The sequence below is a fragment of the Oncorhynchus kisutch genome, linkage group LG8 (genome assembly GCF_002021735.2).
Source record: "Oncorhynchus kisutch isolate 150728-3 linkage group LG8, Okis_V2, whole genome shotgun sequence".
Classification (NCBI taxonomy): Eukaryota; Metazoa; Chordata; class Actinopteri; order Salmoniformes; family Salmonidae; genus Oncorhynchus; species Oncorhynchus kisutch.
Window position 1 is genome coordinate 29,986,166 of NC_034181.2, and position 18,972 is coordinate 30,005,137.

General features: G+C 40.7%; 1 protein-coding gene across 6 annotated transcripts in view; it reads right to left on the reverse strand.

Moving 5' to 3' along the window:
* Positions 1–18,141, reverse strand: part of LOC109895902 (transcription factor 7-like 1-A) — a 48,035-nt gene extending 29,894 nt beyond the window's left edge. For 2 of the 6 annotated variants that reach the window (XM_020489987.2, XM_031830067.1), the window contains exons 1-3: positions 17,131–18,141; positions 16,892–16,964; positions 16,660–16,787 (exon numbers count right to left, since the gene is read on the reverse strand). In XM_020489987.2, coding sequence (XP_020345576.1) covers positions 16,660–16,787; positions 16,892–16,964; positions 17,131–17,316 — 387 coding nt within the window. In that variant the 5' untranslated portion in view covers positions 17,317–18,141. The remainder of the gene's footprint in view (positions 1–16,659; positions 16,788–16,891; positions 16,965–17,130) is intronic. The other 4 variants (XM_020489988.2, XM_031830066.1, XM_031830068.1 and 1 more) reach the window with 4 other exon arrangements.
* Positions 18,142–18,972: the final 831 nt, after the last annotated feature.

The following is an 18,972-nucleotide window of genomic DNA, read 5'->3' on the forward strand; positions in this document are numbered from 1 at the left end:
GCTGCAGCAAATATCAGATTCCCAGGCAGGGGCAGAGCTAAGGAGAGGCCCCTACCAATTACACTGAGTGTTCAGGAAAGCAGAGCCAAGACCATGCTGCCACAGACCTACCTGAACACCAACCACTCTCCACAAATCACCACTAGAAATACTGCGTATACTGTTCAGCTCGCATAGTAGTTTTGTTGAGATTGGAGAAAAAAAAAAAGATTTATCTTGAGTCTTTCCTAAAAAAAAAAATTTTTTAAATTCTCTCCCACTTCACAATGCAACAACTTCTTCCAAATCCAAAGTGCTCAGTCCTGCAAACAATTAGAGATGACCTGAGCACTGTAAGCTGTGTGTCAGAGAGAGAGGGGGAGAAGGAGCTGATGAAGGAACGAAGGGGGAGAGAAGGGAGAGGGGAGCTTGTGCACAATTACAGCAGGGATTTATGGCCTGAGAAACAATTTATAAATCACAGCGCCTGAGCTAATGTGATCCAGATTGCTCGCCATGCAGCTGCAATTTTGGTCTGTGTGAAACTGCATAATAAACCTGACTGGAGGTCATTTGTTGGGTGGTGGTGGGGCGGAGAGAGACTGGAGTTGTGGGTGGGGGCTAACGAGGGTGAGGTCTTTGGCTCGCAAACTCTGGAGGTGTTTTGGACAAACATGCTGGGAGTCTTATATGTTGGGTGGGAAGTTTTGCTGAGGTGCAAAACAGGATTGTTGATCTTGACAGATGCTCGAGACGAAGTGTTCTTGCGTAAACCTCACAATGACTTTTCACATGCAAATAATAAGTCAGACGTTTATAAAAAGCTCAGTAAATCAAAATGCCATTTTGTATTGCGGTGAAAGGTAATTGAAGAGGAGAGCAGCAAAGCAGGCCTCTAGCAAAAAAAACTAATCTTGTCTTTGAACAAATCATATTTCTACGATGGCACTAGCCTAGCTTGCAATAAGACGCTATATCCATGTCTCAGGCACAAGTTCTAAGCCAATGTCATTGCACCCATGTGAAAGAATTTAGCCACCATAATCAAATCAATGAATTAGACCGAAAATTAATTTTAGATTGTGATGAGAAAAAAAAGAATAGTGTGGCTTTTTCCCCCTCTTTTCGTATCTTAGGGCTGGTGTGAAAAAGGGAACGGATGTGCTCAGTGAACCCGGGGCTTTGGTGACCACTCAGCAAACTGGCCCTGAACCTTGACCTCTCACCCTTCACCCTGGGGGGCAAACAAAGCTCTGAGTGACATCTGAAACAGGAGACCCTATGGGGAGAGAGTGTCTGGACAGGGCTGAACTGACCCATTAACTCTGCTGATAAGATTTAGTGCCTTTTTTGTTGTTTCGTGTCTTAAACCATGGGGTAGCACACAGCTCAATCAAAAATAACGAAGCAAGCAACGAATTTGAGGTTAAAGTCTTCATCTCATTTATTTGCCAACGCCTCTATATTATACGAAAACAAACAAAAACTGTTCCCTAATGAACGACTTCACCCGCCTGACGCCAAGCTTAGCTGTGATTACCAACAAGCAGGGGGGGGGGGGGTCCATGGAGCTAGTGTTAATACATGTTTAACGAGGGGCTTTGCTAAGCCCAGACTAATATGAATTATAGCAAAGGAGGAGGTGGGAGAACAGAATAACATGGCAAAACACATTACTGAAAAATACAATAAAGATCAAACAAACAATTCCCGGGCTGTTTATAAGGAGCTCACTGAAGATTATTCACCACTCTTCCAAAAAGTTGCAACACAATAGCTCATGTAAATAGCCTTCTAGCATTAGCATGATGTAAACAAAAACACTGGAGAAAGTTGATGGAGAATGTGGCGTATAGAAGTGATGTGGGCCTTGGTCTCCAGAATGCTTAAAGCCACTGTAGTATTTAAATCAGGCAAGGAGGGAGGAAGACTGGGTGAAGGCAGCATTCTGTAGCTCAGCTGTGAGGCTCTAAGCCGTTGCCCTAGGGTCTTTGTCCTGCCTTTCAGGGCAGGTCTGAGGTAGTCAAAGACCCTATTCATGAACAGCGCTCCCCCTGCCAACACCCATACAGCCCCAGTCAACTCAGCCCACAGCTATAGAGCCTTTCCATTTCACACGAGAATCAGACTTGCCCCCAAAGCCTGCTTCAGGGATTTCCAATAGCAGGCCTTTCCAGCCCATGTACAAATCAAACAAAAGGATTCCTTGGACTATTCCATGTCATATAGGCTTGATTAGAGCTATTTTTTAAATGTAGCTAGCTGGTCTGACTATGCAGCAAATAAGTCATTGACATTTGTAAGGATTTTGTATCAAAGCATGTAAATTGATGAGGGATTATGCCAGTGGAAGGTGTAGAGGGGTGTGCATCCCAAAGAGTCGCCATATTGCAACTGAACATAGAGACCCCACACTATATATTTTTTAGAATACATTTCAAGTCTTATTCTTTAGTATACCATTGATCAATCATGCTAGTGGACAACCATTTCAAAATTCTGAAAAGTGTCAAATGAAGGAATCACAAGGACAATCCAAGGCAGAAGGAAAAATGCCAATATCACTTGAAACCGATGCTTTAGGATCTCAGCTGGAATTCATCGGTGTGTAGAACATTGCATCATGGTTTTAAATATGCCATGAAAGGCCATAAAACCACAAATCAAACTATGAAAAGCTGTAAACAAATATATAATATATACATACATAAAATATACACACATCTCATCTGACTAACTGGATCCACAAGTCTAGGTGGAGACAACGAAGCTACACATTTCAGATTACTCGAGTCTTCGCTTTGGCTTTAATCAAATTTGACGCTCTGTAGAACATTGTGACTCCTTAACAAGTACAATTGGTTTACAGGGGTTATGTGGAGGTAGCTAAGGGCACCCAGGGGCAATAGAGAATTGCATGTTAGAACATCATCCACATCAACAAGCTGAATGATAACTAAATAACCATTTCCGTTATGGCGTTACACCGAAAGCTCTGTCAGCATCCATCAGCTGTGCTCCTAGGACTGACTGTCACAATGTGCAGAGCTGGCGGTCAAAAACTGCTGTTCCACCTATATGCCTTATCCCAGAGCAACCTTGGTTTTTGATTTAACCCACCTGGAAAACCAGGTGTGTTGAATTTAGGCAATCACTGAACTGATCAATTAGCACAGTTGGTCAGATGTGGGGCCTAGTTGGACCAAAATCCTGCAGTACCTGCGACACTCCAGGAACAGGGTTGCCTACCCCTGCCTTATCCTAAGAACCTTGTCTGGGGAAAATGCAACACTTTCAAACATCTTCCTCTCAACAAATTAATAATTTGAGTGAAGGTTTGTAAATTGGGTACATAAAGTAGATACATTCATTTGCTGCTTGTAAATGTATTCACGCTTACAAAAGTGCATGTACTATAAACACTAGCGTTATTACACTGTAAATACGTATGAAATTGTAATAGGAGTTGAAATGAGAGTAGCACGCCAGTTCACACTTGTTACACATTGTATTGACACCATGAACACACATATTTCTGACAAATGTTTTGAAGTGTCATGTAATCACCTAGGTACAATTTATAACCGACGAACACTTATGTATGCCCAAGAAAACACATTTTCATCCATCTGTGTTAATGTGGCATCTAGGACCTTTCTGTATAATGAATGCAGGTGCAATGTGCTGTCTCGACATCCCTTATCAGGAGACTTGAGCCGGGACGAGCAGTGCAAAGCCACAGCACCGTTATGGGGATTTGCTTTTCTGGAAGGAGACGAACTGATTTACAACTTCAACAAGAAGAGCAGCTGCTCCGCTCACTAAACTCATCCTGGAAAGATACCCAATTCATGTATTTTTATAAACTGGGTGGTTCAAGTCCTGACTGCTGATTGGCTGAAAGTCGTGGGATATCAGACCAAATGCCACAGGTATGACAAAACATTTATTTTTTCTGCTCTCATTACATTGGTAATCAGTTTATAATAGCAATAAGGCACGCGTTGGGTTGTGCCTAAGAGCAGCCCATAGCTGTGGTATATTGGCCATAAAGCACACCCCTTCGGGCATTATACAGCGGGGCAAAAAAGTATTTACTCAGCCACCAATTGTGCAAGTTCTCCCACTTAAAAAGATGAGAGGCCTGTAATTTTCATCATAGGTACACTTCAACTATGACAGACAAAATAAGAAAAAAAAAACTGAAAATCACATTGTAGGATTTTTTTAATGAATTTATTATTTGCAAATTGTGGTGGAAAATAAGTATTTGGTCAATAACAAAAGTTTCTCAATACTTTGTCATTGCCAACAAAGGGTATATAACAGAGGTCAAACGTTTTCTGTAAGTCTTCACAAGGTTTTCACACACTGTTGCTGGTATTTTGGCCCATTCCTCCATGCAGATCTCCTCTAGAGCAGTGATGTTTTGGGGCTGTTGCTGGGCAACATGGACTTTCAACTCCCTCCAAAGATTTTCTATGGGGTTGAGATCTGGAGACTGGCTAGGCCACTCCAGGACCTTGAAATGCTTCTTACGAAGCCACTCCTTCGTTGCCCGGGCGGTGTGTTTGGGATCATTGTCATGTTGAAAGACCCAGCCACGTTTCATCTTCAATGCCCTTGCTGATGGAAGGTTTTCACTCAAAATCTCATGATACATGGCCCCATTCATTCTTTCCTTTACACGGATCAGTCGTCCTGGTCCCTTTGCAGAAAAACAGCCCCAAAGCATGATGTTTCCACCCCCATGCTTCACAGTAGGTATGGTGTTCTTTGGATGCAACTCAGCATTCTTTGTCCTCCAAACACAACGAGTTGAGTTTTTACCAAAAAGTTATATTTTGGTTTCATCTGACCATATGACATTCTCCCAATCTTCTTCTGGATCATCCAAATGCTCTCTAGCAAACTTCAGATGGGCCTGGACATGTACTGGCTTAAGCAGGGGGACACGTCTGGCACTGCAGGATTTGAGTCCCTGGCGGCGTAGTGTGTTACTGATAGTAGGCTTTGTTACTTTGGTCCCAGCTCTCTGCAGGTCATTCACTAGGTCCCCCTGTGTGGTTCTGAGATTTTCGCTCACTGTTCTTGTGTTCATTTTGACCCCACGGGGTGAGATCTTGCGTGGAGCCCCAGATCGAGGGAGATTATCAGTGGTCTTGTATGTCTTCCATTTCCTAATAATTGCTCCCACAGTTGATTTCTTCAAACCAAGCTGCTTACCTATTGCAGATTCAGTCTTCCCAGCCTGGTGCAGGTCTACAATTTGGTTTCTGGTGTCCTTTGACAGCTCTTTGGTCTTGGCCATAATGGCGTTTGGAGTGTGACTGTTTGAGGTTGTGGACAGATGTCTTTTATACTGATAACAAGTTCAAACAGGTGCCATTAATACAGGTAACGAGTGGAGGACAGAGGAGCCTCTTAAAGAAGAAGTTACAGGTCTGTGAGAGCCAGAAATCTTGCTTGTTTGTAGGTGACCAAATACTTATTTTCCACCATAATTTGCAAATACATTCATTAAAAATCCTACAATGTGATTTTCTGGTATTTTTTTTCTCGTTTTGTCTGTCATAGTTGAAGTGTACCTATGATGAAAATTACAGACCTCTCATCTTTTTAAGTGGGAGAACTTGCACAATTGGTGGCTGACTAAATACTTTTTTGCCCCACTGTTTCTTTAATATAGTAGAGGTTGGAGAGTCTACTCCGGCCATAATAGTATATACTTAAGAATTATTATTTATTTTTTACCTACGGTAACCTACCTGTAGTTACTATACTTACTGTACCCTGCGTTCTTGGAAGTAAAGATTGCAGAGTAGACCCAGAGAAAGCATTTCCATGGCCTTCATATGAACTTAGGTGAAACCAGATTAATATCTGAGTACCAAGGAATCTAGAACTGTACGATCTGATAGTATCATGCAGCTGTCTGATTGGCCTGCAAGGGAAGGGCAATGCATTCTGGTCCACAGCAGAGTAGCGCTCTGTGAGGGAGAGAATCCCTCAGATAAGAGAGCCTCAAGGTCTGGAAGCTGGCCGACCTCAGGATAACAACCAAAAGAATAGAAAGGCCCATATCTACCCCAGTTTATGCTCCCACCACCACATCTCATCAACAATCTCTCCTCTTCCCTTCTCAGCTCCCTCTGTCTCCTGCAGAGCTTAAATTAAAACCAGCTGTTTGGAATACCATACCGATGAAAACCTATTTAGATTTTTTTTCTTCCTGCTGTACAATCAGGTTTTATAGCGTGGAGTGAGGACTTTAGTGTACACTTTAAGAGAGCTAACGTTACTTAATGTGCTATAAAAACAGGGCTCCACGACATGAGGACCACATACAGAAGGAATCCCAAAGCCCTGAGTAGTGGTGCCGTCACTGTGTCCCATTCCCATCCATCAGCCAGGGCCCAATCACCTGGGAGGCAGATTGATTACCCAGACCCCTTGATAAAACCAGGGAGCCAAACTCCCTCCTAAACGGAGGCTTACTCCTAATACCGGAGACCATAGACATTAGTGAGCATGAGACATGCTGGCATTAACATGATATATTATCCAGCCTCCACAACCTTCTGCTCATGTCATGACAACCATTTTATTTTCAATACAATTAACAGCTGTATGGCCTTGCTAGGAGCTCCATTGTTTAGGGGAGGATTCTACATATCACGATGGTGGTGTCATGGCTTAGCCCTTACCTCCATGCCGAAGTTGACAAGTTTGTCTCCGAGACTCAAATTGCATTGCTTCTACCTTAGCTCATCTGGCTCTCTGAGCCCCATGACGGCCCATCCCGAATACGCTAGAAAAATAAGAGCATCTGCTAACAGAGGGCTGTCCATGTACACCACACAGCCTGTGGTATGTTGAGAGCTCTTTTCCCTTTAGGCATGGGGGAGGTCAGGAAACTGCCTTCACAGTGACAGTGTTGAAGTTATATTATGTGGAATGAGTGGCATACAGGCATACATGATCCACACTCTGGTGTCCTGAAACCTGCTGCTGGGGTTTAAATCGATAGTTCGAGAGTTTAATTTTATCTACTTCCCCAGAAGCAGATAAACTTGTGAATACCATTTGTCTCTGCATTCAGTGTGAAGAAAGTTCAACTTGCGTTAGCACAATAAAATTGAAGTTTATGGGAAGCTGTTCCTGTAGACTGCCAGTCATTGCACTAACGCTAGTTAACATTTGCTCGCAAAACTACCTCAAACTTGGTTCATACTGGACAGAGGAGTTCAGCTGACTCCGGGGCAGTAGATAAAGGGCTTCAGCGCCAAAATCCCGAACTATCCCTTTAATGATCCGCAACGTGCCATTGACTCATCTCACCTTTTAAATGTGATAAACACTTACTCGCTGATAAACACTTACTCGCTACACTTGGGTGGTCTGTTTTTTGGAACGATGCACATCTTTTGGTTAACCCGATACCTCAACGGTCCATGCATTTCTAGACTCCCAAATAGCAAAATTCACAAAGGGGCGAGAGATAGCAGAGATAGCAGAGATTCTTGTTGTCTTCTCACATTGGTAAGATTACCAGCACCGTACACTTATTTGAAAGAAAAACTACTGCATATTTAAATAATAACTACATGTAATGAAAGTGTAGTTAAACATTACCTTGCTACTCCGCTAGCAGCTTGCTAGCTAGCTGGCTAAAAACAGCAAGCAAGCAAGCAAGCCTTTTATCTTAGCACATCTCCCCCATGTGAAATAATATGCCCTGGAAAATATTATTATACTTGCCAGTGTAACCTACATCATCCCAGTTTGATATTTTTTTATATAATTAGGCAAGTCAGTTCGATTAGCCTTCGATTACTGGTCCAACGCTCTAACCACTAGGCTACCTGCCGCCCTGATATGCTGCTGGAATGCATCAGATAAAAATACAGCACATAGTTACAGCAGTATTTACCCTTTCAAAATAGCCTACAATCATGTAATTATTGCTTCTAAACAAAATGCATTTGGGGGGGGGATTCTATTAAGGCTATAAATGTTGCTTGGTTTATTATTTGAAAACAATCGCTGAGAAAATAAATTTGGTAATCAATGCAAAATAGACTGCCAGTTTGATGCATATAGATCAGATCAATGAACCAAGCGAGTTGTTTCAGCTTCATTATCTTCACAACACTGCCCCTACCCGAAGGAAGGAATAATACGATGCTTTTCAAAATTTGAGTGCCGTATGCAGGCCTACGTACTACAAGAGGCCGCCCATTTTGTGATGAAAAACGACATGCATGTAATGCGCTACGATCTAAGGTGCCTGTCAACCAGCTCCTTACTTACACCTGTAAAAGTAGGCACAGTGAGTTTGTTTTTTATATATATATATATATATTTCTACATACTGTATCAAGTAAAACAGACACTATCAATGTGGATTTGAAAGGTATTCATGCTTTGGCTGGCAGATCAAGTTCAACAAAAAGTAGTCACGATTTTTTCATGAAGAAAAGTACTGTACCACATCTGAAACTCTGAAGTAGTTCTGGCTAGACCTAATGGATGTGAAAAACACATATCTGGGATAAATAAATTGATAAAAACACATTTGCACACATATTCATCTTGGCACTTCAAAGGGATTCATTGATGTCACAGAACGTAGGGAGTCTTTGGCTGAGGGGGGGGGGGGGGGTTATCCTTTCCTCAAAGGGTGCTGAGATGCTCCTGATGGGCCCTGCTCTTGAGAAGCCAGCGAGTGCTATAAACAGAATTTCTAATGGCAGGCGGGAGGGTTGGTGGGTAGGTGGTGAGCTAGCAGGAGAGGGGTGGCGGGTGGAATTGAAGCCAGCTCATGCTTTTCCACAGAGACCAAAGAGGGAGGAATAGAAACCAGGACTGGCACCATTTCACACACACTTCAATACAAGTGCTGTTATGAACTGTACATGAACAACCCTGAGTCTGAAAGATGAAATACAGAGAAATAGCCCTCCTCCCAGAGACACCGGAAAAGAGGTAGGCTGAGATTCTAGAGCAATGACCTAAGTAGCATCTTCACCACTTCATGAAGTAATCAGTAGAAATGTTAATGCCAAAACAAATGCAAATGCCTCATCTCTCAAGTGTAAAACCAAGTTCCTGTAGTGTTAAAAGTGGTTTGTACTCTTTTCATTCAATTACTATAGAAGGGTTGGGTATGCCTACTAGAGAAAGGTTTTCATACAGACTTTAGGACATGCAGTACCTTCAGAAAGTATCCGAATCCCTTGACTTTTTACACATTTTGTTGTGTTACAGCCTGATTTTAAAATGCATTACATTGAGATTTGGTGTCACTGGCCTACATGTCAAAGTGGAATTATGTTTAGATATTTTTTACAAATGAAAGGCTGAAATGTCTTGAGTCAATAAGTACTCAACCCTTTTGTTATTGCAAGCCTAAATAAGTTCAGTCGTAAAACTTTGCTTAACAAGTCACATAATAAGTTGCCTGGACTCACTGTGTGCAATAGTGTTTAACATGATTTTATAATGACTACCTCATCTCTGTACCCCACACATACAAGTATCTGTAAGTGAAATTCAAGCACAGATTCAACCAAAGACTAGGGAGGTTATCCATTGTCTCGCAAAGGGCACATATTGGTATATAGTTGCAAATAAAAAAAACAGACATTCAATATCCCTTTGAGCATGGTGAAGATATTAATGACACTTTGGATGGTGAATCAATACACCAAGTCACCACAAAGATACAGGTGTCCTTCCTTACTCTGTTGCCAGAGAGGAAGGAGAGGGCTGCAGGTAGCCTAGTGGTTAGAGTGTTGGGCCAGTAACCAAAAGGTTGCTGGATCAAATCCCCGAGCTTTCATGGTAAAAATATGTCATTCTGTCCCTGAACAAGGTGGTTAATCCACTATAGGCTGTCATTGTAAATAAGAATGTGTTCTTAACTGATTATATAAAAAAATAAAGTGAAATAAAATAGGAAACCGCTCCGTGACGGTGACTAAAATAAGAAACCGCACCGTGACGGTGACTTTAAAACAGTTACAGAATTTAATCGCTGTGCTAGGAGAAAACTGAGGATGGATCAACAACATTGTAGTTATTACTCCATAATACTAACCTAATTGAGCTTTCCACACAATTCAGGTGTGAAAAGCCCTTAGAGTCTTACCCAGAAAGACTCACAGCAGTAATCACTGCCAAAGGTGTTTCAACAAAGTATTGACTCAGGGGTGTGAATACTTATGTAAATGAGGCATTTCATTTTCAATACATTTGAAAAAATGTCTAAACTTGATCATTATGGGGTAGATGGGTGAAAAATAAATATATTTAATCCATTTTGAATTCAGACTGTAAATGTGGAATAAGTCAAGGGGTATGAATACTTTCTGAAGGCACTGTATCAGAACATTAAGACTACAGCTGGATATTAAAAAGTGTTAGTAGAACACGGTTATACAGAACCTTGTTTTCCTTTAGTTTAGCCAAATAAACGTGTAGGACATTTAATTTACCCATTGCAAGCAGTAAGCCCACTTATGACAAATACTGTATACCATTTTAGAGGCGAGATGTTTGCAGGCCTTGACGTTCCTGAGGGCACATGCAATCTTTTTTAATTGAAATGTTGCCACAAATTGATGTAGATTTGTTTGCCTTTGAAGAAGAAAAAAAATCCTTTCCAAAACATAAACCTAGTCCAAAATGTTGCTCTGTTTACACAGTCCTTGGTTAAAAAAATATTTGCAAGCTTACATCGAGATTACTTTCAGCAGTCGCCCACAGCATCAAGGCTTGTCAGAATGAGAGCTCTGGACACTGTTCCCTCTGTAGCAGAGCACAGACAGAACCTCCCCTGCTGCTCTCCTCACCACACCCCTCCACCATTGGGACGGCAAGGTGAGTGGAAAAGGCAGTGTTCTACCTGATTAAAAGACAGCTCCACACAAATGCCACACTTCCGACTTACCCCCACACCAGTTTGTTGCCAGTGTTTTATGTTAATGTCAACTCTAGTGTAATTGTGTTTCCATAGCTAGGCCTGACAGTGAGACTTGTGAAGAGCAGAATCAACATCCTCTGCATAATCAAATCAGTTGCTTTGTGAGAAGGTGTTAAAGTTCATAGTTAGACATTGTTATGTAAATGGTGACTGAAAAGTACCAGTGGCCTGTCTGGCTTTGGCCCCAGGTGAAAAACTGGTCCGCCGGAGCCATGGCCCAGTGAGACATGGGTGCCAGCCCCCGTAGTTGGAAACAGAAAAGTCTGAGCCTTTTGGGTAAAACACTGACGTAAATCCTCAGTGGAAATGCGCCAGAATACTGTTTGCTTATACAAGGTGAGGCCCTTTTATTCAACAAGACAATGTCACTGTTTACGTTTCTTTGTCTACATATTTTTAAGCAGCAAAAAGACTGGAAAAAGGAAGACGTCAGAGAGCAATTGTAGTACTGACATGTTCAGACATTGTAGCAGCACATTCACGCCCTGATTGACTAGCACACATGCATTTGATTCAGTTGTATCCAGGTGACTTTAGCCTACCTGACAGACTGCACACACAAGAGATAATTCACTGTTTACTGATACAACATTGTAAAAAGGGAGTCCCTTTAAAAAAGAAAAAAAAGAAATCTTGACTGAAATAGAATAGGGCTAATAAACAGTGTTTTGAACAATTCCTCCAGCACTCTTCACTGAGAGTTCCTAATCACATCCATCTACAATAGGCCTAAAACAACACTGACAGTCTACCTCACAGGGGGAAGCCTTCTTGGCCCTCACCCATGACAAACGTCTGGTGAAACGTCTTTCCAAAAGCAAAGTTCCTCCTGAACTCTCAGCGGATTACAGCGGAATTTCAGCTCAGAACAGCCACTAAATCAGTTATGCTTCACCCTCTAGAGATTTGTGTTGTGCTGAGCCAAAGTGTCTTACATTGCTCATGATAGGGTTGTCATATGCACATTCTAAAGTTGTGCCTCAAAACAATAGACATACCATACTAGATTAAACCAGAAACACTGGACTCGGGTGTAAAAACAAGGCGTACTCTACAGAAAGCATGCTGGTCTCTTGAGAAAAGGATAAGAATAATGCTTATTCAGCTGTTACGGTTTTCTTCCTCTGGATATTACATTACTTCTAAAAACATGGAATATCAATTGATTGAAAAGACCCATCTATTGTCATAGTCTTTAAATCACTCAAATATTTATTTCTATCACATAGCTTGCAATTATTTTATCCAGTTACTGGGAGGCCAGAAGGGGGAGTTGTTGACAGTATTGTTCGAGAGAGAGAATGTACCATGGGGAGAAAAAGTAAGACTTCCCTAACAGTCTCACCTAAAAGTGAGATGCAAAATTGTCAAGGCAGAGTTGTTGAAGCATCTCTACTGCTCCTGTTTGTGTTTACGTTCCTTTTTCTGATCCACAGGTGTTCTGAACTCGGTTTTATTCTTATTCCTGATATACATCTTTAAAAACAGACACTGCAGGCCAAATCCATTGTTGTTGTTGTTTATTTTTTATGTAGTAACTGTTCAGAGCTGGAGAGCAACATATTTTCAACACCAGACTACTGTATGAAATAACTTTCCCCCCCTTTGGAATTAAAACTTGAAATCTGCAGCTTGAGGGCTATTAGGTATTCTGTTTGAGAGGCTTAACTGTTATGCCCTTCATTTATATACATAGGAGAGGACCAATCTGGAGCAATGATGTCAAAGTCAACAAGACAAAGTTCTGGTATGAGCCTGTATAGAGATCTCAATCACAGTCTCCAGCTAACGAACCAATTAGGAAACATTGCAGGTATGTAAACAGAGCAAATGTACAGAGCAAATGTTACTGTGGAACTCATTAGTTTAACAAACTTGTGTACCCAATGTTTGAGCAGAGACCAATGACCAAGTATTCGCCATTAAATGCAGCTGTATCCAACTCGGCATACCAATTTTAAAAACTATCATTGTAGGCTAAAAAGATTATAAATTCAATATCAGATTATTCAAAGTCAGAGCAATTTCTACTAAGTCCCAGGCAGTGAGTTTTATTCAGCTCCATATGGCAATACCAGTAAATCAGTCACAGTTTAAGACTACTTGTTCAGTAAATATCCAGAGTATTCCAGCCAGCCATTGTCTCACTGTGGCTTCTCTACCATGGTGGTGCTCTTTGACAGAGCGGGTTCAACATGGCCCATTAACCTGATTCTTTCCTCCCCCTATAGTTTGGGGGAGCTCCAAAAGTATTGGGACAGTGACACATTTGTTGTTGTTTTGGCCCTGTACTCCAACACTTTGGATTTTGAAATGATACAGGTCAGACTGTCAGCTTTAATTTGAAGGTATTTTCATCCAAATTGTGTGAACCGTTGAGAAATTACAGCACTTGTTGTAACATAGTCCCCCCCATTTTAGAGGATCAAAAGTATTGGGACCTCATTTACCTTTATTTAACTAGGAAAGTCAGTTAAGTACAAATTCTTATTTTCAATGACGGCCTAGGGTGGGTTAACTGCCTGTTCAGGGGCAGAACAACAGACTTGTACCTTGTCAGCTCTGGGGTTTGAACTTGCAACCTTCCGGTTACTAGTCCAACGCTCTAACCACTAGGCTACCCTGCCACCCCAAAATACAGTATACAGTATGTGTATTAAAGTATTCAAACGTTTAGTATCTGGTCCCATACTCCTACCAAGCAATGATACATTTGCTGTTTGTTTTAGTTTCAGATTATTTTGTGCCCAATGGAAATTAATGGTAAATATTATAGTGTCTTTTTGGAGTCACTTTCATTGTAAATAAGAATTGAATACGTTTTTAAACACTTCTACATTCATGTGGATGCTACAGATGCACACGTATCAAAATGCTAACCTCACCCGTTACTGTAACGGTGAGAGGCTAGCATGTCTTTGGCATTTAATATGTGTCTGTATCTTTCTCACTCATCATTATTTATGATTAATTCAGGACTATCCATAATCATAGTAGCATCCACATTTATGTACAAGTGTTCAGAAACATACTCTATTCTTATTTACAATAGAATTGACTCCAAAATAGCACACTACATTATTTAGCATTCATTTCTACTGGGCACTAAATAATCTGAAACAACTAAAACAAGCAGCAAATGCATCCAACAAGTTTGTAGTCACAAACTTGATGTAATCATTGCAAGCTAGAAATATGGGACTAAATACTAAACTTTTGACTACTTTAATAGACAGTGAATTTTTCCCCAATACTTTTGGTCCTCTAAAATGGGTAGACTATGTGCAAAAAGTACACCTCATTACCTCATAGTCATAGCATAATTTAAAATCCAAAGTACTGGTGTACAGAGCCAAAACAACAAGTGTGACTGTCCAAATCCTTTTGGAGCTCACTGTAGCTCCAGCATTGGTACACTTAGAGGGAATGTGGATCCCTCCCTAAAGCAACTGAATTTGAGAAAGAAAACCAACAGCCCTCCTGACTCACTTTTTGTTTAGGAGTTTTTTTTCTTCTTTTTCTGAACAAAATCAAAACCATGGTGGGAGGTAGAGCTCTGGGTCCCAGCATGCTTTGTGAGGGGTCATGGAGGAACAACATGAGGTCAAGACAGGGTTTACCAAAATGTTATCATTTCCCTCACTCAACATAATAAATAGGATATTTCTGCTAAAATACTAGGTCAATTTTCTGTATCTGGAATTGGTTTTCGTTGTAAATAACATTAGTATATGGGGTCTGGCACATTTACAAAAAACACCCAGAAATGTTTTTGAAATTTCACTGACCTTGGATATGTATAACATTTTTGGTAAACTTGCACACAAAAGACAAAGGGGGGAGAAAGGAAGGAAAAATATCCAGAAGGAAGCAACAAGAGGGGAAATATTGTATATTTGTCCATACAATTAATATTATTGTGAGTGAGGTGCATGGATTGCTTGCAAAAACATGGATCATACAAAATGTACTAAACAAAATGGTCTTAATTTAAACAACTTTTCATCTCATTGCCAAATTCCAGATATGAATCCACAAAAATAATTTAAATGATAATCTTAGATCGAAGGAACCCGAAATTAAGGCAAACATCTGAATGTATCCAGAAAAATGTCAAAAAGGGACATATGAGTGAAAAGTACAAGCAGAAAACACAGGCCTTCTACTTAAACTACTATTTTCTTTTGACTATTCATACAAAAAAAAATCATGACTTGAGGAACAAACAAATATCTCCACAGTGGTATGAACCTTGTGTGTAGAGTAGCCATTTAGTTAATGAGCCCCAATGGAGACCTCCAATGAAGCCATCAAGCGCCTGCTCAGAATAACAATGGTCAACTAACGCCTCACTAATTGAATGGAAGGTCCATGGAGGAAGGGAGAGTTGGTTTGAAACAGTGAAAAGGAGACAGAAAAAAGCAGAAAAAGGAAGGGGGTTATTGCTTTTCAGTGAAATGCTTCACTGGTCCCATCCAAATCACTCGCTTTTGGGGCTGAGAGAAGGATTGTGGGATGGAAATGCTCTTAACAACAGTATTTCATTAGGTGGTGTTTCAGGGAAGTTTATGCTCGCCACATTGTTTTTTTAGTTGATTTGATGCACAGAAAGGATATTTTCTTTAACTGTTAATTATATACAACGGATAACAATATCTACATGAAATGCATACAGAAATCTGAAGTGTGTACATAATTCTTCCCTATAAGCATGCCTCTTAATAGTGTATTAGATTAGTGCACACTGTTTTTCCATAATATGCCACACAACCTGCTATATATTGTGGTATATGGAAAATTGATTTGTGGGAAATAATGTCATTACAGTAGGCATCATTTTCTTTGGTTGGGGGGGGGTGACACTTTAAATCATGGGCATATGATTTTGGGTAAATAACTGGTCTAAAGCTAATGCTGACATGACAGTTAATTGGAGAAAACAAGGGCATTCAGCAAGATAGCTTATGGGACACTACTGTGACCTACTGCATCTTGTTTTGATCAGGTATTTAAACTGCAACATCTGATGCCATGTGCATCAAGTGTCTAAGAGTACAGGTATCATGCACCCATAAATTATTGCCACGGTTTGCTTTATGCAAATTGTTGAATTTGGGCTCTAGGGAACATTGAATGGGCTTGAAACTTATGGATCTCAATGTAGTATGTACTTAGTTCTGGAGTCTGATGAGTTTTTGCTGATAACTACTTTATTGAGGAAAAGTGTAATTACTATGCCTGCGATATGTGGTTGTCCCACCTATCTTCAGAGGAACACACAAACTGTAAGTCACTCCCGATAAGAACGTCTGCTCAATGACTGAAATGTAACAAGTTGTTGCTAACCAGGCCAGTGCCACAGCTTCAGTTGAAGAATCACATTTACAAAACGACGATACTGCTCATATATACACTTCTTCCTCAAAATAAATAGATCAACGTCTTGATTAATCATGGACTTCATGAGAATTGGAAATTGAGTCTAAATTGGCAGTTAGTATCCTACAGAAGGCTGACGGAGGAAAATCCCCAAAGAACAAAGAACTAGTTACTCCTTGAGAGGCCACACTAAGGGAATATGGCGGTCTGGTTATGCAGAATTAACTTTTACGCATGCCTTCAGTGGACAGCAGATGCAGATTAGTGGCAACACTGAAGAGTAACTTTTGCTGGACTTTGTTATGGCCACTCACCGTTCTTGCGCTAGGGGACAGGGCCCCATTGGATAGGTAGGGGTTGGTAAGATCTGGGATCATGAAAATCGGGTACCCAGGATAATGGGGACTCTTGAAAAAGCCACCATCTTGCTGTCTTCTGAATGCTGTAGGGACAGAGCATGGAAGTCAATCTAGAAAAGGGACATCACTGTAAATGTAATGCATTAAAAATATATTAAGCAACAGCATTGCAAGAGGTAGTTTTTACCTTCACTAAAGTAATCCCTGGTTTTCTCGTAACTGTCTAAATCGGGTCTTGGTTGAGGGCGCCTCTCTGCTTGCTGATAAGGACAGAGGCACACACAGAACAAGAAGGGAAAACATGTTATTGTAGGTTCATCTATTTCAGCAATACGTTCATACCAGAAAAATATTGTTAGAAATGTGATGTATATGGCCTATTTAGGACAAGCTGTTCAGTTGCACCCTTCACTGCAACGTCCTTACCTCGGAGTCTGATGAGCTACTGTTGTTTTCCGATTCGTTTACTAAAGAAGACTTCAGATCATCCAAATCCCTCTCGGCTGATACATTTTCGGATATTTTTTCCTCTTGCTCCCCTTCATCTTTGAATGATATCATTTCATCATTCGCCCCTAAATCATCGCCGCCGCCTCCGTTAAGTTGTGGCATTTTGTGGATAAAAAAGTTTCTCCCTGATAAAGTTGGCAAGAATGCGCGATCGCTCCAACAATCCGAAATAATTAGTCAATTTGCAAAGAAGAAAAGTCCAGTTTGCGCAGTAGTATAAACAACACTGACAGTGTGAAAACAAATGCCACGTTTTCACATCTCCATTTTGATATACTGAATCTCCCACTTTTCCATGATGATGAGCTCCAATAATCCACCAAATACAACCGTTTTAATTTCGGCGTCAATATCCGGATAAAACAATTTCGCAAAGTATCTTCTTCACTCTTCCCAGTCGGTTACCTGTAGCTCTCTCTCCCTCTGTATGGGTGCTGAAGAATGCAACTTCGATATTCTTCCTGAAACGCACACAGGCAAACAAACTGGATACGAACCAATTGAAATTGAAGACTGACGTCCAATTTCACCTCCTAAAATCCATCCATACGTGAGTTACAATTCGACAGACAAAATATGTCTTATTATAAGCATGGAACTCGAACCACATCTATTGCTTTCTTTCTCAGGTCACTCTCTCGTTAGTAAATATAGTTTCGACCAAAACTATATTTAGTTCGAGGAAGTTTACCTTGTTATAACTAACCTTCGTATGTTCAAAACATGAACTGAAATTATATCCGGTGCAAAATCGATATTTTCGGGTAGGTCGACCGAGGTCTTTCCCTCCACATTAGCTGACGGGGAATGCGCTCAAAAACTACTTGGTTGTTCAAGTGGAAGTAAAAGCGCAGCCTGTTCAGAATGCAGAGGAGGAGTTAGCAGAGAAAAACGACACTTAATTTATCATGTAAACGGGGAATGCTTAAAGGAACAGTTTGACCATATTATACATTACAAAGTTACCATTCATATTGAAATAGTATCCTGTTGTTTCAACATCAGTAAGATATCGATGGTTATGTGACTAACAATTCTTCCAAGATCTATGACAATGTTATAGGTTTTTCACTTTAATTTAGACCTTTAAAATGACAGTTTAGTAGGCCTAGCTACATGCCTACAATCCATTTAGTTATTATTTATTAGGCTAATTATTATATGAAATAAATAAAGTAATATTCATAAACGTTTGTTCTAGGGTGCACTTACTGACAGAATTTGGCAGAGAGAGTGAAGTTGGACTTTCTATCAAGAAAACCAAATATTATGGAATTTCTCTAGGAGGGTATAATAACTCCTATTATAATAGCCTATACAGTAATCTTTAGAAATACGTAATCCTCCAACAACAGTGTATTTATTTTCTTTGTGCTGCTGTGTCCAGAAGCAGCAGCACTGTCTTTCATCCTTGTGTGTTCCCATGCAGCCCTATCTCCCGTCCAAGCTGTGAACCCAGCAGCAGCCATGCTGCCTACAGCCATGTGATAATGACAGGCTCAGTAAAAGAGTCTTAATTACACGCTGCCATGCTAAATGTGTGTTGGTGTGTGTTCTTGGAACAATGCACTTGGAAAGGCAAGGCCCAGCATCATGGGGATAAGCATGGTCTGTTTGCAGGGCTTTAGGTTTGGCTTGGTAATAAAATCCTCTCACTATATGAGGTTGGATCCCCAGCCCTCCCACCCAGACAGGACTGTCCTGGCCATATCACTAACATTGCCTGCTTGATGCCCTCTGCATTGAGTTAGGGCTTTT